The sequence below is a fragment of the Muntiacus reevesi genome, chromosome 2 (genome assembly GCF_963930625.1).
Source record: "Muntiacus reevesi chromosome 2, mMunRee1.1, whole genome shotgun sequence".
NCBI lineage: Eukaryota > Metazoa > Chordata > Mammalia > Artiodactyla > Cervidae > Muntiacus > Muntiacus reevesi.
In genome coordinates, this window is record NC_089250.1 from 227,954,947 (window position 1) to 227,977,021 (window position 22,075).

General features: G+C 51.0%; 1 protein-coding gene across 5 annotated transcripts in view; it reads right to left on the reverse strand.

The window, feature by feature from the left end:
• Positions 1 to 22,075, reverse strand: part of FANCA (FA complementation group A) — a 37,786-nt gene that overhangs the window by 11,825 nt on the left and 3,886 nt on the right. For all 5 annotated transcript variants that reach the window (XR_010661665.1, XM_065925227.1, XM_065925228.1 and 2 more), the window contains exons 6-27: positions 21,210 to 21,283; positions 17,153 to 17,265; positions 16,021 to 16,103; positions 15,699 to 15,732; positions 15,244 to 15,310; positions 13,970 to 14,082; positions 12,972 to 13,048; positions 12,594 to 12,735; positions 12,103 to 12,236; positions 10,288 to 10,398; positions 9,430 to 9,525; positions 9,293 to 9,352; positions 8,449 to 8,537; positions 7,861 to 7,921; positions 7,723 to 7,772; positions 4,619 to 4,695; positions 3,378 to 3,491; positions 2,200 to 2,336; positions 1,854 to 1,924; positions 1,442 to 1,538; positions 1,172 to 1,359; positions 81 to 174 (exon numbers count right to left, since the gene is read on the reverse strand). Coding sequence is in view for 4 of the 5 variants with exons in the window: in XM_065925227.1 (XP_065781299.1) it covers positions 81 to 174; positions 1,172 to 1,359; positions 1,442 to 1,538; positions 1,854 to 1,924; positions 2,200 to 2,336; positions 3,378 to 3,491; positions 4,619 to 4,695; positions 7,723 to 7,772; positions 7,861 to 7,921; positions 8,449 to 8,537; positions 9,293 to 9,352; positions 9,430 to 9,525; positions 10,288 to 10,398; positions 12,103 to 12,236; positions 12,594 to 12,735; positions 12,972 to 13,048; positions 13,970 to 14,082; positions 15,244 to 15,310; positions 15,699 to 15,732; positions 16,021 to 16,103; positions 17,153 to 17,265; positions 21,210 to 21,283 (2,082 nt within the window). In the remaining variant the exon portion in view is untranslated. The remainder of the gene's footprint in view (positions 1 to 80; positions 175 to 1,171; positions 1,360 to 1,441; positions 1,539 to 1,853; positions 1,925 to 2,199; positions 2,337 to 3,377; positions 3,492 to 4,618; positions 4,696 to 7,722; positions 7,773 to 7,860; positions 7,922 to 8,448; positions 8,538 to 9,292; positions 9,353 to 9,429; positions 9,526 to 10,287; positions 10,399 to 12,102; positions 12,237 to 12,593; positions 12,736 to 12,971; positions 13,049 to 13,969; positions 14,083 to 15,243; positions 15,311 to 15,698; positions 15,733 to 16,020; positions 16,104 to 17,152; positions 17,266 to 21,209; positions 21,284 to 22,075) is intronic.

A 22,075-nucleotide genomic window follows, 5' to 3' on the forward strand; every position in this document is an offset into this window, starting at 1 on the left:
GAGATGGAGGCCACACAGCCTCGGGTCAGAGACCCATAGAAAACGGGAACTCGGCCGAGAAAGGAACCCAGAAGACTCACCTTTTTTATAAGGCCAGGAGACAGACAGCTGTGCAGAAGCTCATGTGACTGGGAAAACTTACACAAGGAGTAAGAAATTGCTGCTGTAGAAAATCTGAAAATAGAAAATGGAAATTATAGAAACGGGATCCACACAAAATACAGGGTGGAAGAGTCAGCATGAGTCACACAAAGTGAACCAAGGGCATCCCAGCACCCCCACCCCACCCCCAGTAATGCATCTTGGAAAATGTAAACATGCAAGCACTACACGTGAGGGCTTGCTCCCCAGCGTGTCGGGGAGGGCGTGCCCCGTGGGGTTCATGGGCATGACCACACATTGTTTGCCCTTCCTGCCTACAAGGACCTCCAAGCCAAGGAGAAGTAGGCCCACGTGCAGCCTCAGCTCTGCCCACCCATGGTGGCTCTGACGAATCAGGCAGAGGCTGTCGAGAGCAGAGCTGACCCCGAGGCTGGCAGGGAGTCTAGGTGGTGAGGACAGGGCCTGACTCCCAGGGGCCTCATCAGTGAGAGCTGCTCCTCTGTTTGGCTTTCCCTCTCTGCTGACGTCAGCTTAGTCTGCAAGCCAGGACCCTGGTCCCTGCCAACGTCCCTCCCTGCCAGAGTCTCTGACTTCTGTCCTGACTTCAGTCTATTCACCTCAACAGCTGCAGAAAGCTCCAGGTCTCTGCCACGGGGTGGCTGCTCTCACCCCAGCCATCTCTCACACCTGCCAAGCCCAGCGCTGGGCTCCCTGCAACTGCTGGGTCCCGGGAGAGGTTCTAGTGCTCTGTGTGCAGTGACGGGACAGCCACGCGTGCAGCGAAGTCCCCCAGAGAAAGCTGCTCATCACAGGGAGACCCCAGAACTGAACCTGAGGGGCAGGTCCACCCAGCCTGGAGAAGGACACCTGCAGCCCAGAGCCAGCGTCTCCAAAGGCAGGGAGCAAGGCAGGATGACCTCACTGTCCTAACCAGAGATACCAGCAGGTGCCCAGATACATCCAGACGAGGTTCCTTCCGGAAGGTGTGGACCAGCACAGCACGGAGCATGTGTGTCTGTGCTGTGCTGTCTAGGAAACACATGTTACTGCTGACAAGAGGCGTACTTACTTCAGACACAGGGTCGAGGCCTGCTGGGCTGCACAGGGCAGGAGGCTGTCGATGAACTCGGGGATGGGCAGGCCCCTGGCAGGGGCGGGGGGGCCCATGTGCACCTTGGGGAGCGCAGACTTGGACTCGCCCAGGTGAACAGCCAGCGCAGCCAAGCCCAGCACGTGTGAGGCACTCAGGCTTGGGCCCTAAGACAAGAGAGAAAAGGTGTTCGGTGCTGTGGAGCAGGGTGCGGGACCCACTCCCAGCTGGAGGGAATGGCAGCCCTACCTGGTAACGAAGCAGCTGGCAGAGCCTGGTGAGCATGGCTGGCAGGAATCTGCGTCCACATAGGGCCCTCACGAAGAGGGTGGCCCAGGGGCCCTGCCTACGGGGACAGCCATAGAGAACAGGGCAGTGGCAGTCCCAGCCCTCCCAGAGCCCATGGATGAGCAGGCAGGCACCGCAGACCCAGGAAGAGCCAAGTCACTCCCCAGACAGCAAACTCACCTGCTGCGAGGCTGCCTTGGCCACGGGCCTGTGGTATATCAGCCCCCAGCCCTCCCCGCCCTCCCCCAATGCAGCAGGACATTGGGGGCGGCCCAGGGCCTAGAACTGGACCAAGACTGATGACCTCTCAGCAGGGGCACCAGGCCACCCTCAGGACAGCTCCAGCCACCTGCTGGGACTGCCCGGTTTCTACCTGTCCGGTGGGCCGACACTGGAGGCTGCCATGAGGTTCTGACAAAAAGACGTCAGCAGGAGGTCCACCACCTGAGAGGAAAGGTCTCGTCAGAGCGTTTACACCCTGGACACACAGGATCAGAGCTAAGCTCACGAGACGACAAAATAGGCTGCTGCCCAGAGAAGGCTGCCACTCCCAGGTCATAGGAGCCCCCAGACCCTGGGAAGGTCCCCCGGGGTCATGATGGGAGGTGTCAGTGGAGAACAAGGTCAGCAGACCTGCCCACACCTTCCTCCCAATGCAGAGTCTGCATGCAGACAATACCAAACTCGCAACTCACTCACACATGGTCTCCCACACTCACCCTCTGCTCCCGCGGCTGCAGCTCAGGGGTCTGGATGCTGAGCTGCACCGTGGCCTCTTCGCCACTGCCGACATCCTCGCTGAGGCCCAGGACAGAGTGGAGCCTCTCAGAGACCATGGCCACCTGAGCTGATAGCACTATGAGAGAGGGACTGCCATGAGCAGGGGCGTCCCTGCCTCTACTGTATCTACACCACCCCCACCTCGCATCACCTGCCACTTCTGCAGGCGCTGACACCTGCTGCAGCCTCCCGGCCCAGCCTTGGTGTCCCCCAGGACCACAGGCTGCAGGGGCGGTTTAGGAAGGGCCATGCTGGCCACAAGGGGATGTCCTGGGCCTGCAGGGTGACCACAGCTGTGGCACAGCTAACCACACAGGGCTGGGATTATGAAAATCATGTGTCACTCTGACCCTCAATTTTGACTCCTCACAGGCTTCCATGTTCTCTGTAGGTCATATGTGAATGTACATACACTATATGCATTCACAACATACCTAATTTTTTTAATATTTCTAGGCTACATGGTTTATCTGCAAGTTTTTTCAAATTGTCATTTACCTCCAAAAATTAAATATATTTACTGAAAATAATCTGCATATACTGAATTGACCTGTGCAGTTAAAAACATGTCTCATTTATATTAGTTTCTGCATTTAGCATAACAAAAGTCTAAAACTACTGGAACTGAGCACTTGATTTTGTGGCCACCGCGTGCTCTGAACTGCACAGACTGGTTCTCCAGGTCCCCCAGAAGAGACAGTCCAGGTGCAGAGACCCAGGGCTGAGAGCTGGAGGTGCCGGGCAGTGGAGGTCGGAAAGAAAACCACACTAGCCCAGCACACAGCTTCCTCCTCTACATCACCTTTCCCACCAGTGCTGAGGAGAGAAAGTTCACCTTCTGCCAAGGCTTCGGGACAGCCTGCATGTCAGAAACAAGGCTGTGTCCTCTACACCCACCGGGCCACGGTCAGGCTTCGTGACAGCCTGCATGTCAGAAACAAGGCTGCGTCCCTCTACACCCACCGGGCCACGGTCAGGTTTCGTGACAGATGCTGAGCTCAGGGAATGCGATGACCACGGTGGCTCAGGGACCAGCCATGAACTTGAGCACACAGGACGTGCCTTCCCATCCACAAACACCCACCGTGGATGGCCCTGCCTGCAGCCCCCGCCTCACCATCATGCTGCGTGGGGTCCGTCATAGAGGCCCTGAGCTTCTGCAGGGCAGCCGTGAGCAGGTCCAGTGGCTCCTCTGCACAGCTGGGCTCCACCTCCCCTCCCTGGGCTGCATCTGAGAGGCAGGAGGTGATTTTCACAATTGGGCTAGACAGCAAGCACACGGAAGTTTAGGGAAAAACCATGGCTCTATGCATATCATCGCCACAAGTGTAAAATGTACACATGTAATAAAAAAAGACCAAACGCTTGTGGAGGGAGGCTGGGCTGCAGGTATGAATTATGGACAGATGATGGTCAAACTGATGATGATGTTTCTCAAACTTTTAAGTAACATTGTGATACTGTTTTTTTACCACAGGATGTTAAGATCAGATGTAAGTGGAAATTACCAATCCTCAACATACATTTCAAAGGTTCTAGAAGCCCTTTTCCAAAAGCAGGACCAGGGATCAGGAAAAGAGGGGCGAGGCTACTCTCGGCTGTGGACACAGCCCTCCAACCCCTTGGCACCTCATCAGTGAGATGTTCTGATCCAAACAGGTCCAAACAGGTGTGGGTCCCCTTGGCCGTCAGAACCTGTGGCAGACTGTGTGAGAGTATTCTGCCAGACAGAACCAGAGAAGAGAATTGCAGGCAGTCAGTAAGCCTGGCTGGCAGGCAGCAGAGGCTGTGACCAGCAAACAGTGGCACCATCTCGACACTGACAGACCAGGCCCCGTGCAGATGGCACCTTGCTCCTGGGACGTGGGGTAGGGACAGTGTCCCTGGCCGCTCCAGGTCTGATGCACTCTTGGCCCAGGTCTACATCACTGTACCCTAGAGGCAGCAAGACCCCCACCAACATCACAAAGAGCCGAGGCAGACCCCCAGTAGGACGCGGTGCAGAACTAGCATCATGGCCTCAGCCTGGCTGGTCACCTGAATATAAAGCTCAAATCAGGTGGGCAAACAGAAACCACGTCACAACCTCAGCGGGGCACACAAAGATGACAGTCAGGTGGACTTGGTATCGCATCCTCCAGGAAGTGTATGGCAGGTACTTCCCGGCTGAGACCCGAAAAGGCTGACATCACAGCAGCCCTCCTAGTGTCACAGCCATCCTGGGGATGAGCCAGTCAGTCTCTGAAGTCACAGCTCTGACCAGACCAAGCATGACATGACCAGACCAGAGGGACTAGGGCACCACCAACAACGTCTCGTGATTCGGGAAGCAGAGACAAGCACGAATGAGGACCACACCTTCTGGCTGCTTCTGTCCAGCAGTGGAGCAGGCTTGGCGGTAGGTGGAGTACAGGGCTGGGGGAATTTTATCCGCTCTGGGTCAGAAGGAAACAGTAAAATAGTCCACTGCAATTCAAACTGATTCTCAAGGGTTACAATTCCAGAAACTATCATAAAACAAAAATATGCAATACAGTAAACAATACAACACATAAACAGATTATACAATACTACACTACGTGACTCTACTGAATAATACATGCTACATAAACATCTGCCAATGGTTTTTGTTGGGTAGAGAGATGAGAAAAGATTTTCACTTCTCTCAGTCAAGTTTTGGTAATTCCCAGATTTTAAAGGTGAAATTAATTACTTTTAATGAGAAATGCTAAGAAAAACACCCAATTAATGCTTATGTCACTCAAAATATAAGTCCAGTGATGAGGATAGAGGGCAGCTACAGGGCATGGACCCAGGTGGCATGCCCTCATGGTACAGGGGTGAATCCAAGGACAAGAGCCATGGAGTCACCTTCAGAGGAGTGGAAGTCACAAGTGGCCCAGTTATGAGACACATGGACAGCAGCATGGTCTGCAGGACACTCCCCCCACCACACACTGCACTGCAAACTGTGATGACAAGACTTAAGCAGAAGAACAGAGAGACCTGCTGTGGTCTAGAATATGAATGTGCACAGGGACTGGAGACGAGGGGCTGAGGGGCGCCACCTACTGCCCTGGGGTCAGTAAAGCCTTTAGCCCAAAAATCAGAAACCAGTGCAATTAAAAAGAGCAGACTCAAGGCAACAGAGAAATCCACAGAAAAGAAACTGTGAGTCATTGCTCTTATTAATATCTTCAGAGTGACAAGACATAGCACTGCAGCTATGAAACAAGAATGGATTGCTGGGGGCTTCCCTGGAGGCTCAGTGGTAAAGAATCTGCCTGTCAATGCAGGAGACAAGAGTTCGATCACTAGTCCAGGAAAACCCCACATGCTGTGGGACAGTCCATGAATCACAACTGGTAAGCGTGTGCCCTAGAACCCATGGTCCACAAAAGAAGCCACCACAATGAGAATCCCATGCATCACAACTACAGTAGCCCCTGCATGCTGCAACTAGAGAAAAGCTCACACAGTAGAAAAGACCCAGCACAGTCAAAAATAAATTATGTAAAAAAATGAATGGACTGCTGTACAAAGAAATATCTGATGGAAGAAATGAAACACTCAGTAAAAGTACCTACAGATAAACTTTAAGAAATCTTCCAGAAAGGAGAGGGAAAAACAAAATGAAACAGATATGCAAAATATGACAAAAGAGAAAAGAGTCAGAAGACACTTCAGGAGATATAATACCTAAAAAAGAGAAGTTCCAAGAAGGAAAAAGACACAGAGGAAACTCTGAATGACACGAACCAAGATAAAATAATCAGCGTCTGGGACTGGCTTCAAAACCATCCAGGATACTGGGTGGGTAAGTGAATTTGAAGGATACAGATGAAACAAGATTGGTCATTTACTGATAACTATTAAATCTGGGTGATAGATTCTATTCTGCTTTTCTGTCTTAAATTTTTCATAAAAAAGGGTTTTAAATAGCCAAGAAAATTCCTTAGTACTGAAGAATATGAACTTCCAGATTAAAAACCCCACCATATGCCCAGCCCAGAAATGAAATCAGATCTACAGTGAAATGTCCTGCTATAAGACTTCGGAACACAGGGAACAAAGACACTACAGCCTCCAGAAAGAAGAACACAGATCCCATGCAAAGAGTCAGAAGTTGTAAGTTTCTAACATCTCAGCAGCAACACTGGACACTAGAAGTCAAGGGAGTGACTCAAAAATTTGAGGGAAAATAATTTCCAACTTAGATTTCTATACCCAGCCAAACTACCTATCAAATGTGAGGGCTAAAAGGTGTCAAAAAATTTACCTCCCATCCATCCTTTTATGAAAAGCTTCAATAGGATGCTTTCCACCACCACAAAGGAGTAAACCAAGAAAGAGGAGAATATTTATATAGAAAAGAGAAGCCAGCACAAGCCATGGCAGACGACAGCACAAGGTGATGCTGAAGGGAGATGCAAGGGTGACAGCTTTTTTTTGTTTTGACAGCTGTCTTAAAGGCATAAACAGCTAGTAAGTCATAGTGGAGCAGGTTGGAAGGCCTAGAAGAGATTTCCCTACAATATAACTGCTGGGATACTCAACGATTCTGAACAAGAAAACAGTTAGACACCCAGCTGAGTTTGCAGGGAGGCATATAAATATGTACAAGGAAAACTAAGGTAAAACAAAGATGATTATGAACTCCAGAGAAAACAAAAGGAACAACTCTGAATAGTGTCTGATAGCCTTAAAAACAAGCATTAAATACTGAGGTTTTAAACACTATTACAGGAAGGACAGCAATGTTTGTTGGTGGAGGAAAGAAAACTAGAACAGAAAAAGTGTAAGTACTGAAATAAAGTTATTTGGAGATTTGGGGCAAAATATCAAAAAATCAGGTAAGAGATGAAAATTCTGCTTCCTGAAAGAAAGTGAAGTGGCAGGCTGGGTGGGGCATGGTTGTCTTAAATTTCATAGAAATATCTGATTCTTTAGTCTAACTTGTGTTTTTTTTTAAATTTTGACATATAGTTGAATTACAACATCATGTTAATTTCTGCTATACAGCAACATGACCCAGTTATATATATTGATACATTCTTTTTCATATTCTTCTCTGTTCTGATTTATCACAGGATATTGAAGTTACTTGTGCTATATAGTAGGATCTTGCTTGTTTATCCATCCTATATATAACAGTATACATCTGCAGATCCCAAGGGGAGGTCCATGCCTCCCCGTCTCCACCGTGCTCCCCTCCCAGCAACAAGTCTGTTCTCTCTGTGTGTGAGCCTGTTTCTGTTTCATTTGCGCCATGTTTTAGATTCTACATATAACGGACGTCATATGGTATTTGCAAAGTTGTGATATTCAGAGTCAAAGAAATTTTCTTTTTAACATTTTAAGCAACTAATTTTAAGGCAACTGTTTATAGATAAATAGAGCATACATGTGACACCACACAGGTCTCTGTACTGCTAGGCCCCAGCCACACTAGTCACACGTACCTCCTCAGGGACTCAATAAGAGCCTCGCGGGAATCAGGGGCTCTCGGGAGCTGTGAGGAAAGACAGACTCTGTGAGATGCCGACAGGAACCCCAGTCTCTGCCAACGCGGCCCGAGGGTCATGGAGACGTGTACTGACCACTCGTGGTGTGAGCAGCGCAGGGAGGAAGTGGGACAGGTAATAGGACCTCCGGAATATGCTGCAACAGAGAAGGGCAGACTCAGGGCGGCGCCTGGCAGAGGACCCACAGCAGGGCAGTGACCATCCACAGCTGGGGCCATCCCTGAAGGTCAGCATCATGTTTTCAAGTCTTCTTTCTCACTGTTTTGGGGCCCTTTGCACAAACAGAACTCTGTGCTGGTGACCACCTGTGTCTGGTGAGTCAGGGCATTCTGGAATCTGGGCTTATCCATGGTCAGGAGGTTGACTGTGGGAGCTGGAGGCCATGCACATCCCTCAGGGGCAAAGCCTTAAGAAAGCTACCCCATGCTGGGAGCAGCCAGAATTCATGCTTTGGAGTCAGAGCAAATTCTACAAAATTTTGCTATTCAACTCCCTGCACTGGCCTCACATGGTCACCGCTGAAGCATGAACAAGAAAAATCATTGTGGCTTGAGGGAGGGCCTGTTCTGATCCCTCTGAACAGCCTTCCTAAAGGGCCCGCCCATCACGGCCACAGACCTTTGCTGGGGCCTGCCCAATAGCCCTCCCGGTGTGTGACCCTACCTGGCCTCTAGGATGGCAACGGGAACCTTCCCTGTGTGTTCAAACACCGTGAGTGCCTTCTCGACATCCTGGGATGCCTGGCTCTGGGGCTGAACGGAAACAAACAGAAGACTTAAAGAAAAGGCAGGAGCAGAGCAGGGCCATGGTTTTGTGGTCAGGTGAGAGGCACAAGAGAGCAAGGCACGCAGACAAGCCCCTGTGCCAGCAAACTGCTAGGAGGGATCGACTGCTGCCCCCAGCCTCAGCGAGCTCACCAAGTGTGAGAGCTGCCCTGCCGGCCCCCGTGTGTCTGTCCCTCCACCCTCTTCCTACTGCCCTTCTACAGCAACGAAGATTCCAATGCAAAATTTTCAGGTGGGAAGATGCAGAGACCTGATTTTTGACATTTAAAAACATTATGAATTGGCAACTTATAAACAGCAATAAATCTCAAATGGAAAGCTGCTTTACATATTTTAAAGCTTTAACCTGACAGTCCAGCAGCACCTCCAAAGGTTCTTCATAGACTCACAACTTTGAGGTTAGAGTGTCTTAGGAAAGTACACACAGCCCATACGCCCACCTGACATGTGTCTACACGAACACAGTTAACACTTTTTTCTGTAATTCCAAGAAAAACACAACCCTGCCCTTCCCCAGCTGATTTACAGACCACTTTGTAAAAAAACCATGTGAAGGGGACCCCGAGAAGTGTTACTGGACATGGGGCCCTTGCTGCTGCTGTGAACAGACACCAGAGGATGGCTCACCCCGGCTGCCGCACATGTGGGTGCCCAGGCGGAAGAGGCTCTGACGTGCAGAGTCTGGGAAGGAGGCCATGCAGAGAGGAACATGGGCATGTTACCTGTGTGATGTCTCCAGCAGAAGACAAGTCCTCATAGAGCCCCATGTTTTCTATAGAAACCTGCAGCGAGAGGGGTGTCAGTGAGGACCCCTGGGGGCGCTGGGCTCCACAGACAGAGAAGAAGAGCTGGGACTCACTTTGAGGTCAGCCAGGCGCGTCTTGGCCAGTGCCACATAATCGGTGAGGAGGGCGCGGTACTTGCCAGGGACCAGGGGTGGGTGGAGAATATGCACCTGTGGGCAGAGCAGGGGGGAGTCCATCAGCTCCTCAGATGCCCTGACTTTCTGGGGCAGTCACTCACACTGACCACAGAAGAGTCCCAGAATCAGCCACAGACCACAGAGGACATGGGGCAGACAGGGCCCTGGGCCAGGCGAGGGCAGGAAGGGTCCTGTCACAGAGCTGGCTCCCAGGCCCCACACAGGAGGGAGGCAGTGGGGGGCAGGGGGACAGGACTCAGGAGGGCATGTGTTCACTTCCTCTTTGTGCATTACCTCATGTGTACTCTTTGAAATGAAATATACATTTCTTAATTAAACAAAAAGATGATGTTCATTTTCTAAGTGCCTTACCCACAAAAGCGAGTGCTTTTCATTACAAAAGCAAGTGCACAGCAGGATGCTTTTGGTGACAAAGAACATGAAATGAGCATCCAGTCTTATACCCCAGGAATAACAGTCATGGCCTCGGGGGCATATTCCCCCAGCATCTTTGTCAGTATACAAATAGATCACTTTGAACACCAAGCATGGGGCCCAGGATGCTTGCCTGCCTCACCATCTGTGGTGTGTGGGCACGCAGACGGCCCTGCTCACATACCAGCTCCCAGGACCACACATGCTAGTTTCTGGGCATCTACCGGAAGAAACCTGCCTCCCTCGGGTACACCCTGACACCCCAGGGTGGAGTCCCCGTCTTGTGACTGTTCCCTGCTGCAGTGTCCTGGGGGATCCCCAGGACCGGGGACTGAGCAGAAGGTCCTGTCGGCTTCTCACCTGCAGGTACCGGGGGACCTCGAAGGGCACGAGGTCGGACAGGAACTTGAAGAGGAAGACCAGCGCCTTCTTGCTGCAGCTGTGGATGCCCCTAGTGCTGCCGAAAGTGGCCTGGGGAGGAGCCCAGGAATGAGGTGGGGGCAACAGGAAGACCTGCCATGCAGTGGCCATGGCTACATCCCGGCCTCAGCAACAGCAGGAAGAGGGAAGCAAAGTCATTTTAGCTTGTTCGTCTCCAGGATGCCATGGCTGTGCCCGAGCTAAACAGATGAACTGAGAATTTAAAAAGTTAAAAATACAGTCCTGTAGGACTTCCCTGGTGGTTCAGTGGTTAAGAATTTGCCTGCGAATACAGGGGACATGGGTTCCATCCCTGGTTCAGGAAGATTCCACATACCGAGGAGCAAGTAAGCCAGTGTACCACAACTACTGGCCCCCAATCTACAGGCCATGCTCCACAACAAGACAAGCCACTGCAATGAGAGGCCTGTGGTTGACTCTGCCCAGACCGCGTGGCCTCCCACTTCCTCATGAGTGCAGTCTGGGAGGACGGCGAAAACCAACACGGCTGCTTTTGTGCACACTGGGCTGCTCTGTGGTTGTATTCACATCTATGGGGATGGAGGGGGTGCCCTTCTCTCTGTTCCACTTCCCATCAGATGCAGGCATTTATTCTACTCTCCCAACTAGAGAGTAGCCTCAGCTTGCTGCAACTAGGCAAAACCTGTGCAGCAAGGAAGACTCAGTGCGGCCAAAAATAAATAAACACTTTTAAATTTAAAAACATTAAAAAAATTTATAAAGAATACATTCCTATAGAAAATGGTAAATATGGTGCCTTTCTGTGAACCTTAGAGACAGGATGTGTCAACCGCCCACAAGAGCACTGTCCTCAAAGACACACTCATTCCACTCCAATCACACAGCTGAGTGGACGACAGCCCTGTAGGGGAGGCAGCCATGGCAGGTGGGCCTTCGGCAAAGCCCCAGGTCACAGCAGGAAAGTGAAGCGGCCCCTTAGAGAACTCAGGGCGTCTGGGGGCTCCTGGGGGAGGGAGGTTCTGAAGAGTCGGCCCTGAGCAATCTGCATGAGCAAGCAAAGAGCAGCATACACTCCACATGAGGCCCACACGCCACACTGCAAGGCCTGTGGCAGCTCCTCTTCCAGATCACGCCCCTAGTTCTTCTGAAAAAGGATGGTCAGACAGACAGCACACATGCAGTCACCAGACTGAGCATGCAGGACACACAGTCGACATCACTGGGCCTGCCATCAGAGCACTCCATGGGCCCCAGGTGAATCCTCAGTGCTAGGATAGTGGACACAGCTGCGGAGCCCCTGTGTCCGGCAGGAGCCCCTGGTTTGCTGTGTGGAGCCGGAGGACGCACGGGGCAGGAGGGAGCATCATTCAGTCAAAGAATGAACCACGCCCACCAACCCGACAGGCAAGCCGGGCACAGAGCCCAGCAAGGAGGCAACAGCTCTGCCACCCAAGCTTCTACAAAGAATAGGCCTTGAAATCCCAGATCCACACACACCCAGGTGGGCTCAGCCGTCTGGGAGGAGCAGCAAATACCTGCACCTGGTGGGAAGTGGAGCAGAGAAAAGAGCACCCCCCACCCCATCCCCATGGACGTGAGCCCCACCACAGAGCAGCCCAGTGTGCACAGAAGCAGCCGTGCTGGTTTCTGCCATTCTACCAGACTGCACTCATGAGGAGGGGGGAGGCCACATGGTCTCGGCAGAGTCAACCACAGCTGCAAGTGTGGGCCATGCTGGGGCCCGGGAGCCAGGCGGAAGTGCAGGCAGCTCACCTGGAACCAGGTAGCGTAGGACGGGAAGACAGCTGGGCCCTCCAGCGCAGCCTGCCGCACGACCAGGAACGCCAAGACCATGCTGTCCAAGTCCCAGCTTTCGAACGCACGTGCCAGCAGACGGGTCACCCAACCTAGGTAAGAATACCAGCACGGCTGTGGAAGAGCCTGGGGTGCAGGCAGGATGGTCCGCCTGCCCCACACCGATCCCCAAGCATGGGTGGTGGCCCGCATGCAGCCCGGCAGTGGGTACAAGGGCAGACGGCAGCGGGCAGATGGCAGAAGGCAGGGCACCTGCTGAGCAGGCCTGAAAGGCTTCATTTTCATTGAGCTGGACACAGTGATTTCATGATAGGCTCACCCAGACACTGGTCCATAAATCACACACACACACACACACACACACACACACAGGAACAGGACACAGCTCCCGCCCTATGCACCAACACACACACACACCCAGAAAAGGACCCAACTCCCGTCCCACGCACCATTAACCAGCTGCTGTGCATCCGGGAGGCAGATGACCAGCGTGGACACACAGGACAGCACGTGCCTCCAGTTTACTTCCTGTGTCTCCAGAACGTCTTGTAAGTGGCCCACCAGCTCTTCTGGGCTCAGGATCACAAAGAGCTGGAAGCAGAGAGTCAAAGATGGACCTTCACCTCCTCCCACTCTGCATCAGACACAACCTGGACTCAAAACACCTGCCCATACTGACCCCCGCAGCCAGCACCAGCTAGAGGGAGTTCTCCTCTGAGGCTATGGTGCTCTGCCCAAGTAACATGCTCAGTCTCGGACCGAGATGGTCATCCTGCGGGGACAGCTGTGGCTGTGGTGTCTCCCAGGACCCCACCCCACGCACTCACCCTGCGGTACAGGCCGCTGAGGAGAGTGGGGGTCCTTGCAAAGCTCCACTCTCTCTGCATCTGAACGGCATCAGAAACTTCATTCAGGGGGAAACACACAGAATGACAGATCAGCAATCATCAATGTTCATTGGTTCAATGTCAAATAACCACCGTGTTTTAATTTGCACTTTTCCAAGTGTATGTCAACTTCACCGTTTCCCCATTTGTCAACCATTTTTAATGTCATATTCTTTATCATACATACGTACTAAATATCCTCCAACCCATCAGTTACATTTTAATTATTTGGCTTTCAAACTTTCACTGTGAACAAGCAGTGAGGACGCCGTGGAAAGGATGGCAGGTGGAAAAAGCACAGGTCAGCGGGCCCAGGCCCTCTGCTGGAGCAGTGGCCTCTTAGGAGCTTCCTGTGCCCCGAGGGCAGGCATGAGGGCAAGCACCTGGAGAAGGCTTGGGTGCTGGACACCTTTCAGGAAGCCATGTACCCACAGGAAATGCTGACCTGAGCCATTGAGACAGAACCCTGGAATTCACAGAAAGCCATGCATATACAGGAAATGCTGACCTGAGACATAGAGACAGAACCCTAGAATTCACAGTATGAGCACTGTTTTAAAAACCTAACTAGGAGACTTCCCTGGTGGTCCAGCGGCTAAGACTTGGCTCCCAATGCAGGGGACCCAGGTTTGATCCCTGGTCAGGGAACTAGATCCCACATGCCACAACTAAGATTCTGCATGCTGGAACTAAGACCCAGCTCAGCCAAATAAATATTAAAAAAAAAAAAAGAAAAAAAACTACCTAGAAAAGACAAGAAGGCCTTCACCCATTGCCATTCTATTGTAGCAATGGGTGACAGTTCTTTAATTCAAACTTTGCTTATGGGAAAGCGTTACTCTCAAACAAGATGTTTAATGACAGAAGACTGTCCTTCCAGTGTTAACACCCACAGTCTGAGTTCCCATTGAGGGGAGCACCAGGGCGCTAGGACCTACCTTTTAGCACAGGCTTGTGGGTGAGGATCTGAGTTAGAGTATGACAGAACCACTTCTTCAGAGTCTCTGCTGAAAGTATACTCTGGTACATGGGTCCACTGAACACACCGAACCTATAGACATAGCGGAGGCACTCAGGGAAGGGACCCTCTAGGTTTCCACTGCCTGGCAGCGACACCTCACGCACAAGGAGCAGCTCATCCGAAAAGCAGCGGAGACCTGCAGGCCCCCCACTCCAGACCCCTGCCTCGGGCTTACGGGCTAGCCTTGCCCACACCCTGCCACGCTTCTCTGGCAGGATTGCAGCCTGGCTTCCATGCTGCAGATGGAAATGGAATCTAGGGGGCCATCACTCTACAGCACAGGATGAAAGGTAACAGTCACCGTAACAGAGAGCAGCAGGCAGGTCAGACTGGGGGCATGGAGGGCCGCTCCTTGCAGCAGGTTTCACAAGCCACAGGAACCACAGCCCCGCCCTAGACCACAAAGCTCTCAACCACACCCACATTCCTCAAGCCAAGGACGCCATCCCCTGACATGAGAGGGAAGGAAACTCGAGGGCTGAGAGAGTCACCGACAGGTGAGGAGGGTCAGGGGCCGGGCCTGAGAGTGGGGCGCCCCTTAGGGGACAGAACCCAGGGTCCCAGATGCCATGTGACCTTGCCTCCGTCCCACATGCAGTGAGGAGGCTCTGGGTTGGAGACAGGGTAGAAGGCACCCAGACAGGGAGGGGCCTCTGAGTTCACTGATTTAACCTGGGAGGCCGTGATCGCAGAGTCAGCACGTGATGAACATGCACACACATACAACACAGCTGTGTGCTGTAGCTGCTTGCTAAGTGCTGAACCACACAGCAGGCTGAGGACTCCTGATGTCATCGTGGGGAAAAGAAACCAGGAGCAAGGTAATTAAGAAGGGGTAGGAAGAACAAAGCACAGAAGCCTCCCAGGCAAGAGCCATAGTCCGGGTGGCCTCAGCCCTCGATCGCCTGAAGCAGGTTCGGTCCCCAGGAGTGTGGGGCACGCCCCCACAGAAGCATATACAGGTCCTGCTGGGGCAGCATGGCGGGGCAAGGTCACCCTGGCTTGGACCCTGCGGACCCAGGCCTGCCCCCTCCTCACACCCGGAGGGGCACAGTTCCCACAGGAAGGGCCCCATCTTCAGACGGTTCCTAGCACTTTGAACTGTCACCACGATGGCGAAGGATCACAGAGCTTTCAGGAGGGAGAGCACAGCTTGGATGCTCAGCCTGCAGGCCCACCCCAGGAACTTACCAGCAGCTCCCTGCCTTGTATCCTGGGGATCCCTCCTGTAGGCCAGCTGCCATGGCTTCGAGAGTGGCTGAGGCAGAAAAGAGACGTCAGCATCATATCGTCACGTCTGTCAGAAATAGCTTTGACCAAGTGCTTCTGGGCAAGTCAGGTCATGGACCCCCAACCCACAATCCCTTTAAGCTCCCACGCGTCTCGGTGGCACCAGACTCAAGCCTTGAAAATCCACCCGAATACATAGATAGGACAGTGCTTTCCTAACAGACCATCCAGCTGTTACCACCGCTGATCTGGAGACCAGAAGTGAAGCCAGCAAAGCAGGTCTCCAGAGGAGACTGGAGTGAGTTAGTCAGTTTATACCCCATCACAGCCATCAAAGGGCCTCTGGGGGGCACGACTGAGCTGGAAAGGCAGGAACCGTGGGAACCCCAACCCGCCCGGCCCACAGGGCCACTCACAAGCCAGCATCCGCTCAAGAACACCCGTGGCGATCTGTGGGGACAGAACACTGCAGTCACCTGCATGCAAACAGGTGCCATCACCCCAGATCCAGTTTCCAGACCCCTTCGGGGGGTCTGCCCAGGACACCCTTCCCCCTATTCCCAAGCACTGGCCCAGAGTCTGGGAGCTTCAGAAACCAGAGACGTAGGGGAGAGACCACTGCCCAGGCCCACACCCTCGCAGCTGGACCCGGGGAGCGCCCCCATACAGAGCTGCACACCCAGGCCCCTCATTCTGCGCCCGCTGCCCAGTGTCCTGCTCCACTCGCCTGGCACCCACCTGGGCCATCTGCGCTGGTGCCCCGTCTCCCCTCATACCCTCGCTTTTCTGGAATCCCCTCAAAACAAACATCTGCACAAGATCTGAAAAGCACAAAAGCAAAGTGTTTCCATGCACTGTGGTCTCTGGGCAGACCACCAGCTTCAGAGGGGCTGGGAGGGCAGGGTCTGCACGAAGCTGGGACGCCGGCTCTGGGCACAGGGGGCCCACCAACCGCATCCACCAGACCCAGCCAAGCCTTCCCTAAGCCCACTGCACAGAAAGGGAGACATAGCCAGTCAGGTTTATGGAAGGATGTTCTCACTTAAATAAATTTCAAGAGGATTTCATGTGTCATTTCCCTCCTACACCAACCACACTAAGACGCTTTTAGGGCCCGAAAGTATTAAACTGTGGGGAGCTGGGCAGGAGATGCACTCAGGGATTCTGACTAGCTTACCATCAAGGGACTGAAATTAAACAGTTTAAGCTTCATCTGGGAGCAGACTGCAGGATAACTCACATCAGCAGGACAGTTTTAGGAAGAAGGAATGCCCCTTATGCAAAGGAAGACTGCACAAGCCCCGCAGGGAACCCTGTCGTCCAGGCTTCCATTTACTCATGGGCCGCACTCCTCGGGGAGGATGGGCGACGGCAGACATGCTGACCCGAGAGCCGCAGGGGCCGGGTGTCTGAGCGAAGGGCCCCGGCAGGCAGCCCTGCTCATCCAGAGTCCCCACATTCAGAGAAGCTGAGGTTCCTGCCCAGTTTCTGCTCTGCTTCTCCGGGGCACCTTCTAAAATCACCACTTGGAGCCGGGCCTCGGAGAGGCATGGATACTGCACAAGTACTAGCAGCCTACTGTCTGCCCTCTCCTGCCCGCTCGGGGCCTGGAAGGGAGGACAGGTCATCCACGGAGCCCCTGCCTCTGTGCTCAGAAGGTCACCAAGTGCCCGTCCTCAATACAGCAGCCGGCCCACCCAACAGGCCAAGAGGCTGCCGGCCCAGTTTTCACACAGTTCAAGGTCAGCGCACACCCTGGAGACCAGGTGTGACTGCGCTGACTTCTGTCAGATCTCCACACCCCAAGTGCAGCCCGCTGTGCTTCCCTGACCATTGCCGAGGGAAGCACCCACCTGCGCCATGCACTCACCGGCAAGCACAGCCCTGGCGACCTCAGCGTGCTGACAGGGCGCCTCTATCTGCTCACACAGCAGGCCCAGGTCCTTGCAGAGCCAGACCACCACAGCCTGGGTGTCGGCGTGGCTGAGGGTACAAGCACAGCATTCCGTTGTCGGTCACACTCACTCCACCAGGGAGCCGAGGCCACAGGCAGCAAGCCGGCACTGCTCAGCCTCCTGCCCCCACTACTGTGGGGCCATCCAAGTAACAATTACCACTTTTTCCACATAGTGTATTTACCTGGAGTGGCTTACTAATGTTGGGGGAAGAAAAATATTTTAGTGACAGTAATGAGAGTACTAATAAAGTAACGAGAGTAGTAATACTGGGCTTGGGCTCTAGAAACCAACAAGGGAGTATCTGGCAGAGCAATGCTGGTTCGGGGGCATTGCAGTGGGTGGGCAACTCTCATTTGCTGGGTTTGTATTTCCCTGGTGACTAATGATGGTGAGCATCTTTTCACGCGCTTGGCTACTGGTGGATCTTTTTAAAATTTATTTTTAATTATTTGGCTGTAGTGGGTCTTAGTTGTAGCCTGCAACCTCTTAGTTGTGGCATACGGAATCTAGTTCCCTGACCAGGGATTGAACCTGGGCCCCCTGCCTGAGGAGTGCAGAGTCTTAGCCACAGGACCACCAGGGAAGTCCCTGTATGATTTTCTTCAGAGAAATGTCTATTGAAATCCTTCATCTGCTTTTTAACTGGATTATTCCTCTTCTTATTGTTGGAGTAGAGGAATTATCTGACTTGTAAACAGTTTCCTGTGCACTCTTTTCATTGTCCTGATGGTTGCATGAACTTTAGGTATAACATCTGAGAAACCCCTGCTTGGTCCAAGCTCGTGAAGATTTACCCTTAAATCTTCTTCCAGGAGGTTTATGGTTTTAGCCCTTAAGTTCAGGTCTCAGATGCACAGAGTTAACTGCGATCTGTAGTGGAGATAGGGGTTTAACTCCATCCTTCTAGAAGTAGATATCCAGTGGTCCAAGCACCACTGCTGAAAAGACCATTTTCCCCCATTAAACGGTCTTGGCACCGCTGTCAAAAACAACTGACCATAAATGTATGAGTTTACGTCTGGACACTCAATCCTTCTGTTTTTCTCTATGTCAACTGTTATGCCAGGACCCCGCTATCTTGATAATGACTGTTTTTTACTAAAAGTTCTGAAAACAGGATGTATGGAAATTTCCCTGGTGGACCAGCAGCTAGGATTATGTGCTTCCACTGCAGGGGGCATGGATTTGACCCCTGGTTGGGGAATCCCACAGGCCGCATGGCAGGCAAATACGCAAGAACTCAAACAATCAATACAGTAGATGTGATCCTTCAGGTTTTCCCCTCCTTCTGAACAATTTTTGGCTATTCAGGGTCCCTTGCATTTCCATATCAGCACTGGGACAAGCTTGTCAAAGTCTGTGAGCAAAGCAGCTGAGACCTGAAGGACCCGTACTGGGTGCACAGGTCGTGTTGGTGAGCAGTGCCATCCTGATAATAATATGTCTGATACAGAAGCCTGGAGCATCTATTTAGGTCTTAGTTTCTTTTAGCATGTTTATAGCTTTCAGTGCACTAGCCTTGTTCTTTAACTTTTTCTTTTCGATGCACTATTAAATGAAATTATTTCTTAGTTTCACCTTCAGGTTGTGTGTTGTTATCGTATAAAAACGAAAGGATGTTTGTGTATTGGCCTGGTACCCTGCGACCACACAGAATTCATTTATTCACTCCAGAACTTTTGATGTGGGTTTCTGAGGATTTTCTATATGCAAGATGATGTCATCTGCAGACAGTTCCAGTTCTTCCATTCCAATCTGGATGCCTTTTTATCCCCCTTGCCTAATTTCCTGGCCAGAAAGTCTGTGATATTGAACAGAAATGTTAAGAAGGTTCCTGATCATACAGTCTGCAGTCTCAGTATGATGTGAGCTGTGGGTTTTTCTCAGATGACCCTTATCAGGTTGACATGTTCCCTCTACTACCAGCTTGCTGAGTGTTTATCATGAAATAGTATCAGATTTTGTCAACTGCTTTCTGCTTCTATCAAGATGATCACTATTGTCCTTTATGCCATTAATATATATGTTAATTAACATTCAGATGTTAAACCAACCTTGCATTTTGGGGAAAAATCTCCATTATTATGATGTTTAGACCTTTTTTGGTTGCTGGATCCAGTCTGTAACTATTTTACTGAGTTTCTGCATCTATATTCATGAGAGATGCTGGTCAGTAGTTTCTTGTCCTGTGGTCTCCCTGTCCAGCTTTCCTGTCAGGGTACTACTGGCCTCATGCAGTAAGGTGGGGAGTATTCCATCTTCTTTATTTTCTGAAAGAATTTATGAAGGGACACTGCATTTCCTCTTTAAATGCCTGGCTGAATTCTCAAGAGGAGCCAGGGCCTGAGGGTTTCCTTGTGGGAAACCTCTGTTTTATTTAATAGTGACTTGGTTTCCTCTCCTGTTACAGGTCTATTTAGTGCAATCTTTTGTATCTTTCTGGAAATGCATCCATTTCATCTGTTTTCTAATTTACTGGCATAACACTGTTCACAGTATTACCTTACAGTGCTTTTAATTTCTGTATGGTCAGCAGTAATAACCTTCCTTTCATCTTGATTTTGGCCGGCTGTGTCTTCTTTTCTGGGTAAGTCTAAGGCTTATCAATTTTGCTAACATTTTCAAACACTTCCTCATTGATTCTCTCTATTATGTTTCTCATTTCATTGACTTCTGCTCTAATGGTTATTATTTCCTTCCTCCTGCTTGCTCTGGGTTTGGTTTGCTTTTCTCTCTCTAGTTACTTAAGGCCAAACTTTAAGTCACTGACTTCAGATCATTCTTCTAATATAGGTTTTTGCAGCTATAAATTTCCCTCTACGCACTACTTCAGTGGCACCCAATATATGTTGGTATGTTATTCCCATTTTCCTTTGTTACGCTATTTTCTAGTTTCCCTTGTGATTTTTTTTCACCAATCCAATGATTACTTAAGAGCGTGTGACCTACTTCCCACTGTGGATTTCCCAAACTGTCTTCTGTGGATTCTATTCAGCACCTCTGTGATTTGAAAACACGCTTGTATGGATTCCACCCTTTTTAGGGCCTGACCCATGTGGTCCCTCCTGCAGACGGTTCCACACTTGAGAGCCAGTGTGCTGCTACCACTGGGTGGGACGTGCTGCAGGGGTCAGGTACGTCGGCTGGTCATCACCAGTCTGGCCAGTGGATCGACCCATTACTGAAGGCTCCAATTATTATGGTTCAAAGTCCATCTCTCCCTTCATTACTGTCAAGTTTTGCTTCATATATTTGGCACTCTGACATTAGGTGTGTATGCTGGGAGATAACGGTTTTCATGTAGTCAAACTAACCAAACTTGCATAACTTCTGGATGTGACCCATACGTCATGAAACCACTGGCTTCAATATGGCATTTACCACTGTGCCTGACAGTCCCCCAGACTAGATACTCTGTTTCTTCTGACCAGAGAACAAACACTTAAACCTCCAGTCTTCTGTTGACCAGAAGGCTGCCTTGAGCAGGGACGGCCAACCACTAAGGCTCCTGACGCTTCTCACATCTGGATGGGTGGCAGGCAGTGTGCAGGTCCAACTGGCTCCACCTGGACCACCTCTCCTTCAGCCCCTCCATCTCCTGCCCCTCCTCCCCATGCCTTTCTTAACTATATAGGGTTGTTCCTTTTGTAAAACCCCCTTTCTGACTCTTGGTGGCATTTCAGGAGGTAACAGTTGCACACATTTTACCAGTCATATTAACCTGAAAATATTTTATCACATTATGTATCTCATAAAAAAAAATTACCAAGTCTGTGCATGATGAAGATTTCAATTATAACAACGTTCTCTTTAAATAATAAAGCAACTGCTTCTCTGGGTGATTTTTGGTTTAACGTATACATGAGTTATATTAGACTAGATTAAAAAATTAAATCATGTAATATTAACTTTATGTTACATAAAGTTTTCATTTTAGCTTATTTTAATGCTAAATAATCACTGGTTTACCTTTCCAGCAGCTCTGGGATGTTTACAATGTTTTGAACATGAAGACGCCACACAGCTTCAAGCAGCAGAGAATTCTGAAGAAAGTGACAGAACTATGAGTCCTTCACCCACACGTTTTCTTCCAAGACATTCAACCTATATGCCTAACAACATGCTTTCCTGAAAACAAGCCTCCAACATTCACATGACCACCTGAACCCCCATCCCCACCACGATCCTGCGTTCAGGCCCAGGGCCCAGCTTAACCCACCTCCAGGCCTTTCTCCACTGTGGCCAACACAAGACCCCACAGTGTAGCTGGTCACACCAATTTCTCCTTTCTAGGACCCTTCAGTGGTTTCTCTCCACTTTCAGGACAAAGGACCTCCGGCGGTAGCCCTGACACACCCCACCCCCTTGGACATGGTGCCCCAGTCTGACTCGGGCCCCCACACCCACTGCACCCTTCTCTTCACCCAGGAATTCTGACTCAGGCCCCATCCCCGATAAGCTTCTTCCTGGAAGCCTTTCCTAACCACCCAATCAGACACCCTGCCCACTCCTCTCTGCTGCCTGCAAACACCCGGACCATCACAACCCACATGCATTGAGCTCATTATCAGCAGGTCCTAGAACCATAGTAAAGCCTGACAATCACTTGAACTCTAGATAAATGCTGGATAAAAGTGGGGGAAAAACCATGAATGCATCACCACCACTTAACGGTTTCTTCTTTGCTATATAACGGATCCCGTTTAGTAACTAGGCAATAGCTTTCAACTGTAAAGCAACTATGTGTCTGTTCTGTCACTCAGTTGTCTCTGACTCTTTCCAACCCCATGAACTATAGTCTGCCAGGCTCCTCTGTCCATGGTATTTCCCAGGCA